At 43.2% G+C, this 11,164-nt stretch overlaps 1 protein-coding gene across 1 annotated transcript in view; it reads right to left on the bottom strand.

Annotated features, from left to right (window-relative positions):
* LOC126495994 (C-type lectin domain family 2 member E-like) overlaps positions 1-11,164 on the bottom strand; it is a 20,803-nt gene that overhangs the window by 4,250 nt on the left and 5,389 nt on the right. The window contains exon 2 of the mRNA XM_050133583.1: positions 3,284-3,468. Within this exon, the coding sequence (XP_049989540.1) occupies positions 3,284-3,331 (48 nt within the window). The 5' untranslated portion in view covers positions 3,332-3,468. The remainder of the gene's footprint in view (positions 1-3,283; positions 3,469-11,164) is intronic.

Raw genomic sequence — 11,164 nt, 5'->3', positions numbered from 1 at the left:
ACCATCCTGCCAGTGTTAGGATTTTTGAGGTCCAATCAAGAAAATAAATAGGTCTCCATTACAGACATACTGATGTTTCTCAGAGCCAGGGTGATTGTACACTATCACTAGCACCGGTCTGGGATATGCTCTTGTTGCCCAGAGACATGGAGATCTTTCAGATAGGCAGGGCATCTGGGGACAGAATCTACTGGAGCTTCAGGTCTCTGCACATCTCTGTGCCCTCAGTGAATGCACTGTAGGTATGACCATCACACCTGCAGGCTGAGGGCAGTTGCACAGCAGTGGAGATTCCAGGTTGAGAACAAGAAAAAAAGAAAAACCCACCCTACGAGTCACCATCTTAAATCAATCTTCAAATATTTTTTAAAAGGTTCTGATAACAGAAATTACATACATGCCAAGGCACATTTACTGGAGATAGAGCCATTCTTTCAGCCACTCTTCCCTGACTTTCTAACAGCAGGGCCTCACTCCAGCTCTGGCTTGGGTTGCAGCAGCTGTGGCACCCAGGTCTGAGGCTCCTTCTGGGTGACTCCAGACCTCTGGTGCAGTCTGCTGCAGGATTCCCAGGGCCAAGGGGAGAGAGTACAGGAGAGACTCCACTGCTCTGTCTCCCTCTAGCCCTCTGCAGGAGCCCTGTGTTTCACCCATCTTGACTCAATCCTGTCACTGTTTGTTTGTTTGTTTGTTTGTTTGTTTTGAGGGGGGATTGAGAAAGGATTTCTGTGTGCAGCTTTGGAGTCTGTCCTGGCTCTTGTTCTTTAGACCAGGCTGGCCTCAAACTCACAGCAATCCACCTGCCTCTGCCTCCCAAGTGCTGGGATTAAAAGCATCTGCCACCACTGCCCAACTCCTCTCTTCAATTTTAAAAGTACCTGTCATTCAAAGGAAAAGCTAATGAAAAAAATTTCATTGTCTGGCCATAAAAGTGGGGGTCAGTAATACTGATGTGTTTGTAATTCATATGGCCAACCCATAGCAAAACACTTACTTAATTTAGAATCACCCATACTCTCCCAAGTACCCGTAAGTATAGACGTCTGTGATAATTTTCACCAATGATGTCACCACAGAATATGAATTGCTTGTTATATTTATTTAAGATAAAAAATAATGCTGTAACTGTAGATGACATATTACAGATCTCTCATGATGACTTTGACACACTCTCTATACAAGCTGTGAATCTACTAAAGTATAGCTTTGGGCTTGCTACAAATCCACCTCCTAGGTATGTAGTCCTTGCTACTGCTGATCCCTCTGTCACTCAGGTAGGCATGGTTTCCAACTCCTCGGATGAGTGTCCTAAAACAAAAAACAAACAAAATGTCTGCAGAGTCGGCCACTGCATTCCCTCCAGCAATGATATCTCACTCATGTCCACTGCTTGTTTATAGCACTAATCACAGAAAGGCAGAGTCCAAGAGAAACCACCAGCACTAGTGTTACACCTAGTGACTTTTTCATTCTCAGGGTTCCACTTGGTTACCATTCCTTTGTCATTCATCCATATTGGACCCTGTACTGTGTGTACAAAGCATTTGACTGCTGCTCTCTGCCATGTTCACATGAACTTCATTCAGCCATGGGTAGCATTGCAAGGCGGTTTTCAATTCTATCTTGAAGAATTTCTCACATGTACGAAAGGGGGTGAAAATGCACTTAGTTAATTCTAAAGGTCTTTAATGATGGACATTCACTGTGCCAGAGAATGGGTCTGTTCAAAATGGCTATGCTCACATCCAAACACTGTCCTGGGTGCCCTTTGATGATGAGACTTTAGAGAAGGTTCCCTAAACCCATGAAGTCTCTGCTTCAGTGACAGAAGCAGCTGTGCGCACAGCTGTTTGACAAGTCCTATCCAGCAGTTCTGCAGTGGCTTCCCGGGGATTCAGAGCCCTTAGTGGCCATCAGCAGTTCTGTCTGCATCCCACAAGGGCAGTTTTCAGCAAGGAAAGATTTCTAAGTGCTGAGAGCAGACAGCATCTTCCCCAGATGCCATCATCAGGCTAAAGATTAGGAGTGAAACAACACTAGGTGACTCTGACAGATGTAAATTTGCCAAGATGTGGATACTGGAGACTCTATGTAACATACAACCAGACCCAAGGCACACCTCCAGCCCAAGGGTTTCTCCCTTTCAAGTTGAGTTCTCTTCATATGACTCAGCATTTCAGCTTGCACAATAACTCACACAATCACAACACTTGAACATAGTAAAAGAAAAAGCTTTCTGAAAACATACAAGTTCTTATATTCAGTATTGTCTATCCACATCCAAGGCTGCTTTGATGACTCTCTGTGCAGTCCGATCCACGCAGCAACAGAATGCCCATATGTTCTATTCAGGAAATCCTGTCAAAAACACAGAAAGCAAAGACGTGTGTCTCTCAGTTTCAGATGAGCCTTGAGTCTCTGTCCTACAGCCTCCTCTTGGGATGGTAGCAGGTTTGAACGGAGGGCCAGGAACTTTAGAGCCTAAATAACTCTCAGTTCTCAGTGAATGCATTTTCCTGTCATTAACCATAGTAAACTGACAGCTACCCCTTTTTCTGGGGCTGTAAAAGTCCCTTGTTAAGTCTGTATTTACAGTTATTAACAGTTGTCACCTTAAATTTGCAACACACGCCGGCTCAGACAAAGACTTGTATGACCACCATGAATCTCAAATGTATGTTTGGCCTCGCACGTTGAGTATTATTAGCACTATAAGAGAGAATATCTTTGGAATGTCTCAGCGCTACAGTCAGATGTGTTACCATCACAAATGGCACATGCTAACATGTACCCCATGTGCCCAATGCCTAGGGTGGGAACCTTCCTCATGTTCCAGCTTTAAGCTCTCTATGGCAAGGCAAGACATATTCCACAAGTGATGTGGGATTGATTTCTTATTAATAAAGAAAATGCCTAGGCCCATTTGATAGGCCAACCCTTAGGTAGGCGGAGTAAACAGAACAGAATGCCGGGAGAAAGAAGCTGAGTCAAGGAGTCGCCATGATTCTCCTACCGGACACAGATGCAGGTTAAGATCTTCCCTGGTAAGACACCTCCTGGTGTTACCGGGATATTAGAAATGGGTTATATCGATATGTAAGAGCTACCCAATAAGAGGCTACAGATAACGGGCCAGGCAGTGTTTAAAAGAATACAGTTTCAGTGTAATTATTTTGGGGCATAAGCTAGCCATACAGGCGGCCGGGTGTCGGGGACACAGCCTCGCCGCTCTTATCACAGCACACATGAGCAAACAACAAACCAATTCCCGATCCTTTCTTACCAGCTCCTCCAGACTGTCAATTTGGGTTAGATTAGCCTCCAGCTCCATGCAGGAGGTCTGGCTGGATGTCCAGTTACTTGTGTTTTCAGACAAATAAAAACATTTACGCCCAAATGCAGTCCAGTCTCTTGGGCAGGTAACATCCCCAGCTTCAGGGCTCAGAATGGTTGGGTTTTTTTCTCTCACTAAAATAGACATAATGCAAATACATATCATAAATAAACATTTCTGTGTCTCATCTCTTTGGCTAAGCATTCACTCTCCACTGTGAGGTGTGTGTTGGACTGTAGCTTTCATTACTGATCACTAAGAGACTCCTCCTAGCAAGGTGGTTTCCCATCAAAAACCTTTATGTAGGACTCTAAGAAAATACTTCTCTTCTCTGTATTTTGAGCTTGCAGACAGAATCTCTATGTGTCCCCCTGCCTGGCCTGGATCTCACTCTGTGAACTATACCTATCTGGATGTTCTTTATAGCACTATTCATTGCTTATGGGCCTTTGCAGCATCCTGTCCTTCCTTGTCACCTTACATCACTCTTCCTTGTTCTCCTGTCTACATGTTACACCACGCTCCACTCAGAGCTGATCACACTGTACATTATAGGCTGGGACATGCATAGGAGGGAGTGCATGGGGTCTCTTTCTTTCAGAATTCCTGGCTGTGCCTCCTGAGTGCAGGCACTAAAGACACCATACCCTAGAGAAATCATAGTTATTATCCTACTAGGACTCTTCCTGATGGCTGGAATTCTACAGGTTCATTTCCTATGATCCTGCATCACATCCTGCTTTTGTAATGACCAAATAGAGAAAACGCCTCACTTCTATGGATTTGAATATGGCAAAATACCAGCATGCACAACATGGCGTGATCTAATAGTTTTTGATACCAAAACTTTGACTGAGGCCTTCCTGTATCATGTCCTGTATACACTAAATCCATATGAATGTATGCTGACTCTCATTAGAGGCTTTCAGAATGGCAATTATCAAGAAATCTCACAGCATATGTCAGAACTCTGCAGAAATAGGGAGACTTACTCACTGTTGGTGGGAGTATAAACTGATAAAGCCAGTATTGAGACACCTTTTAAAAGTTACAAACAGACCTTTTGGGACTCAGCTATGCCATTCCTGGGCATATGTGAGAGAACACTACATCATAACACAGAGACCTGCACATCCATGTCTACTGCTGCCCTGTGCACAATAGCAGCAAAACAGATCTGACCTAGATGTCCATCAACCGATGAACAGATAATGAAAATGTGGTACATGTGTAAAGCAGAAAGTTATTCAGACATAAAGAAATTGAAACTTGTAGAAAAGTTGGGGATTTACAAAGTAAAATATTAAATAATGTCACACAAGCTCAGCAAGAAAGAGACCCCATGCACTCCCTCATATGCATGTCCCAGCCTGGGATGCACAGTGTGAAGAGCTGTGAGTGTGAGCATGGTGTAACACTTAGACAGGAGAACAAGGAAGGGTGACGTAAGGTGACAAGGAAGGACAGGATGTAGCAAGGGCCCATAAGCCAATAATAGGGATATAAAGAGCATTCTTTTTCTAGTTTAAACTTTCCTGGTAGTTTTGCCAATTTGTGGCTGATAAATGTATAAAAACGCAAATACAGTGAAAGTCTAAAACCATAACCAAAGCTTTATGGCTTCAGAAAGTCTTTTCTAACTGTGTGGAAGTTGAGTGAGATATACAAGACTTGGGACTTAGCCAGTGTTTGAGTGGCTATGCTAATGGAGCAGTGTGATGTGTTCATTTGTGGGTCTATCACGATAGAGTAATTTGTGTGTGTGTGTGTGTGTGTGTGTGTGTGTGTGTGTGAATCTCCAAATGCAGGACTTGTTAAAAAGTAACATTTTTCTTTCATAAATTTGCCTTTCTCTTCCAATAACAGATAAGAACAAATGCATGGCTCTTTTCAAGGGCTAGTGAACCTAGAAATAAGTGATTGATAAGAAATATTAAATACTAGAAATGACCCNACCATCCTGCCAGTGTTAGGATTTTTGAGGTCCAATCAAGAAAATAAATAGGTCTCCATTACAGACATACTGATGTTTCTCAGAGCCAGGGTGATTGTACACTATCACTAGCACCGGTCTGGGATATGCTCTTGTTGCCCAGAGACATGGAGATCTTTCAGATAGGCAGGGCATCTGGGGACAGAATCTACTGGAGCTTCAGGTCTCTGCACATCTCTGTGCCCTCAGTGAATGCACTGTAGGTATGACCATCACACCTGCAGGCTGAGGGCAGTTGCACAGCAGTGGAGATTCCAGGTTGAGAACAAGAAAAAAAGAAAAACCCACCCTACGAGTCACCATCTTAAATCAATCTTCAAATATTTTTTAAAAGGTTCTGATAACAGAAATTACATACATGCCAAGGCACATTTACTGGAGATAGAGCCATTCTTTCAGCCACTCTTCCCTGACTTTCTAACAGCAGGGCCTCACTCCAGCTCTGGCTTGGGTTGCAGCAGCTGTGGCACCCAGGTCTGAGGCTCCTTCTGGGTGACTCCAGACCTCTGGTGCAGTCTGCTGCAGGATTCCCAGGGCCAAGGGGAGAGAGTACAGGAGAGACTCCACTGCTCTGTCTCCCTCTAGCCCTCTGCAGGAGCCCTGTGTTTCACCCATCTTGACTCAATCCTGTCACTGTTTGTTTGTTTGTTTGTTTGTTTGTTTTGAGGGGGGATTGAGAAAGGATTTCTGTGTGCAGCTTTGGAGTCTGTCCTGGCTCTTGTTCTTTAGACCAGGCTGGCCTCAAACTCACAGCAATCCACCTGCCTCTGCCTCCCAAGTGCTGGGATTAAAAGCATCTGCCACCACTGCCCAACTCCTCTCTTCAATTTTAAAAGTACCTGTCATTCAAAGGAAAAGCTAATGAAAAAAATTTCATTGTCTGGCCATAAAAGTGGGGGTCAGTAATACTGATGTGTTTGTAATTCATATGGCCAACCCATAGCAAAACACTTACTTAATTTAGAATCACCCATACTCTCCCAAGTACCCGTAAGTATAGACGTCTGTGATAATTTTCACCAATGATGTCACCACAGAATATGAATTGCTTGTTATATTTATTTAAGATAAAAAATAATGCTGTAACTGTAGATGACATATTACAGATCTCTCATGATGACTTTGACACACTCTCTATACAAGCTGTGAATCTACTAAAGTATAGCTTTGGGCTTGCTACAAATCCACCTCCTAGGTATGTAGTCCTTGCTACTGCTGATCCCTCTGTCACTCAGGTAGGCATGGTTTCCAACTCCTCGGATGAGTGTCCTAAAACAAAAAACAAACAAAATGTCTGCAGAGTCGGCCACTGCATTCCCTCCAGCAATGATATCTCACTCATGTCCACTGCTTGTTTATAGCACTAATCACAGAAAGGCAGAGTCCAAGAGAAACCACCAGCACTAGTGTTACACCTAGTGACTTTTTCATTCTCAGGGTTCCACTTGGTTACCATTCCTTTGTCATTCATCCATATTGGACCCTGTACTGTGTGTACAAAGCATTTGACTGCTGCTCTCTGCCATGTTCACATGAACTTCATTCAGCCATGGGTAGCATTGCAAGGCGGTTTTCAATTCTATCTTGAAGAATTTCTCACATGTACGAAAGGGGGTGAAAATGCACTTAGTTAATTCTAAAGGTCTTTAATGATGGACATTCACTGTGCCAGAGAATGGGTCTGTTCAAAATGGCTATGCTCACATCCAAACACTGTCCTGGGTGCCCTTTGATGATGAGACTTTAGAGAAGGTTCCCTAAACCCATGAAGTCTCTGCTTCAGTGACAGAAGCAGCTGTGCGCACAGCTGTTTGACAAGTCCTATCCAGCAGTTCTGCAGTGGCTTCCCGGGGATTCAGAGCCCTTAGTGGCCATCAGCAGTTCTGTCTGCATCCCACAAGGGCAGTTTTCAGCAAGGAAAGATTTCTAAGTGCTGAGAGCAGACAGCATCTTCCCCAGATGCCATCATCAGGCTAAAGATTAGGAGTGAAACAACACTAGGTGACTCTGACAGATGTAAATTTGCCAAGATGTGGATACTGGAGACTCTATGTAACATACAACCAGACCCAAGGCACACCTCCAGCCCAAGGGTTTCTCCCTTTCAAGTTGAGTTCTCTTCATATGACTCAGCATTTCAGCTTGCACAATAACTCACACAATCACAACACTTGAACATAGTAAAAGAAAAAGCTTTCTGAAAACATACAAGTTCTTATATTCAGTATTGTCTATCCACATCCAAGGCTGCTTTGATGACTCTCTGTGCAGTCCGATCCACGCAGCAACAGAATGCCCATATGTTCTATTCAGGAAATCCTGTCAAAAACACAGAAAGCAAAGACGTGTGTCTCTCAGTTTCAGATGAGCCTTGAGTCTCTGTCCTACAGCCTCCTCTTGGGATGGTAGCAGGTTTGAACGGAGGGCCAGGAACTTTAGAGCCTAAATAACTCTCAGTTCTCAGTGAATGCATTTTCCTGTCATTAACCATAGTAAACTGACAGCTACCCCTTTTTCTGGGGCTGTAAAAGTCCCTTGTTAAGTCTGTATTTACAGTTATTAACAGTTGTCACCTTAAATTTGCAACACACGCCGGCTCAGACAAAGACTTGTATGACCACCATGAATCTCAAATGTATGTTTGGCCTCGCACGTTGAGTATTATTAGCACTATAAGAGAGAATATCTTTGGAATGTCTCAGCGCTACAGTCAGATGTGTTACCATCACAAATGGCACATGCTAACATGTACCCCATGTGCCCAATGCCTAGGGTGGGAACCTTCCTCATGTTCCAGCTTTAAGCTCTCTATGGCAAGGCAAGACATATTCCACAAGTGATGTGGGATTGATTTCTTATTAATAAAGAAAATGCCTAGGCCCATTTGATAGGCCAACCCTTAGGTAGGCGGAGTAAACAGAACAGAATGCCGGGAGAAAGAAGCTGAGTCAAGGAGTCGCCATGATTCTCCTACCGGACACAGATGCAGGTTAAGATCTTCCCTGGTAAGACACCTCCTGGTGTTACCGGGATATTAGAAATGGGTTATATCGATATGTAAGAGCTACCCAATAAGAGGCTACAGATAACGGGCCAGGCAGTGTTTAAAAGAATACAGTTTCTGTGTAATTATTTTGGGGCATAAGCTAGCCATACAGGCGGCCGGGTGTCGGGGACACAGCCTCGCCGCTCTTATCACAGCACACATGAGCAAACAACAAACCAATTCCCGATCCTTTCTTACCAGCTCCTCCAGACTGTCAATTTGGGTTAGATTAGCCTCCAGCTCCATGCAGGAGGTCTGGCTGGATGTCCAGTTACTTGTGTTTTCAGACAAATAAAAACATTTACGCCCAAATGCAGTCCAGTCTCTTGGGCAGGTAACATCCCCAGCTTCAGGGCTCAGAATGGTTGGGTTTTTTTCTCTCACTAAAATAGACATAATGCAAATACATATCATAAATAAACATTTCTGTGTCTCATCTCTTTGGCTAAGCATTCACTCTCCACTGTGAGGTGTGTGTTGGACTGTAGCTTTCATTACTGATCACTAAGAGACTCCTCCTAGCAAGGTGGTTTCCCATCAAAAACCTTTATGTAGGACTCTAAGAAAATACTTCTCTTCTCTGTATTTTGAGCTTGCAGACAGAATCTCTATGTGTCCCCCTGCCTGGCCTGGATCTCACTCTGTGAACTATACCTATCTGGATGTTCTTTATAGCACTATTCATTGCTTATGGGCCTTTGCAGCATCCTGTCCTTCCTTGTCACCTTACATCACTCTTCCTTGTTCTCCTGTCTACATGTTACACCACGCTCCACTCAGAGCTGATCACACTGTACATTATAGGCTGGGACATGCATAGGAGGGAGTGCATGGGGTCTCTTTCTTTCAGAATTCCTGGCTGTGCCTCCTGAGTGCAGGCACTAAAGACACCATACCCTAGAGAAATCATAGTTATTATCCTACTAGGACTCTTCCTGATGGCTGGAATTCTACAGGTTCTTTTCCTATGATCCTGCATCACATCCTGCTTTTGTAATGACCAAATAGAGAAAACGCCTCACTTCTATGGATTTGAATATGGCAAAATACCAGCATGCACAACATGGCGTGATCTAATAGTTTTTGATACCAAAACTTTGACTGAGGCCTTCCTGTATCATGTCCTGTATACACTAAATCCATATGAATGTATGCTGACTCTCATTAGAGGCTTTCAGAATGGCAATTATCAAGAAATCTCACAGCATATGTCAGAACTCTGCAGAAATAGGGAGACTTACTCACTGTTGGTGGGAGTATAAACTGATAAAGCCAGTATTGAGACACCTTTTAAAAGTTACAAACAGACCTTTTGGGACTCAGCTATGCCATTCCTGGGCATATGTGAGAGAACACTACATCATAACACAGAGACCTGCACATCCATGTCTACTGCTGCCCTGTGCACAATAGCAGCAAAACAGATCTGACCTAGATGTCCATCAACCGATGAACAGATAATGAAAATGTGGTACATGTGTAAAGCAGAAAGTTATTCAGACATAAAGAAATTGAAACTTGTAGAAAAGTTGGGGATTTACAAAGTAAAATATTAAATAATGTCACACAAGCTCAGCAAGAAAGAGACCCCATGCACTCCCTCATATGCATGTCCCAGCCTGGGATGCACAGTGTGAAGAGCTGTGAGTGTGAGCATGGTGTAACACTTAGACAGGAGAACAAGGAAGGGTGACGTAAGGTGACAAGGAAGGACAGGATGTAGCAAGGGCCCATAAGCCAATAATAGGGATATAAAGAGCATTCTTTTTCTAGTTTAAACTTTCCTGGTAGTTTTGCCAATTTGTGGCTGATAAATGTATAAAAACGCAAATACAGTGAAAGTCTAAAACCATAACCAAAGCTTTATGGCTTCAGAAAGTCTTTTCTAACTGTGTGGAAGTTGAGTGAGATATACAAGACTTGGGACTTAGCCAGTGTTTGAGTGGCTATGCTAATGGAGCAGTGTGATGTGTTCATTTGTGGGTCTATCACGATAGAGTAATTTGTGTGTGTGTGTGTGTGTGTGTGTGTGTGTGTGTGTGAATCTCCAAATGCAGGACTTGTTAAAAAGTAACATTTTTCTTTCATAAATTTGCCTTTCTCTTCCAATAACAGATAAGAACAAATGCATGGCTCTTTTCAAGGGCTAGTGAACCTAGAAATAAGTGATTGATAAGAAATATTAAATACTAGAAATGACCCACACACATTTTTTAGTGGAAGGCAATTTGGTGTAGCCATCCCCAGCTCTTATGCCCAGTACCACGAGGCTTTAATGAAAGGAACAAATGCAACAGCACTGAGGACAACTGTCAATTCCTTTTATCTGAGTCTTTTCAGAGACACATTACAGTTTAGTTTACACTGCCTAAGTCTTGTGAGCATGTGTTTCCATGTTTGACTTGTGTATCATTCAGTGCCGTGGCTAACGTTGACTTTATAAAACAATATCATGAATTATTTACTCCACCTATTGCAAGAAAGTTGTAAAGATTTTATCACATTATTCAGAATAGTCTAAAACTAGAAGCTTGGGATAACATATGTCTGGAATAATCTACTTAGTATTTTCACACCATAGTTGATGATGTTAACATAAACCATGGGTTATGGGGGTTTTCAAACTCCCCAACCATACCATTCTTCACTGCCCTCACTGCCCCTAGCTCTTCCTTTGAGTTTTCCTCTCCTTGATCTCTGCCTCAAATAGTTTCCCCAGGTGAACATGTCTCCTGCATCTCTCTAGAGGTTGCTGAATGTGCTCTTCCCAGTGATGCTGAGCCTGGCCTCC

Source organism: Alexandromys fortis, unplaced genomic scaffold, assembly GCF_014885135.2.
Source record: "Alexandromys fortis isolate MF-2015 unplaced genomic scaffold, M_Fortis_MF-2015_v1.1 scaffold_780, whole genome shotgun sequence".
Classification (NCBI taxonomy): domain Eukaryota; kingdom Metazoa; phylum Chordata; class Mammalia; order Rodentia; family Cricetidae; genus Alexandromys; species Alexandromys fortis.
The sequence above is the reverse complement of the archived record's forward strand: the minus strand, read 5'-3'. Positions and strand labels throughout refer to the sequence as shown.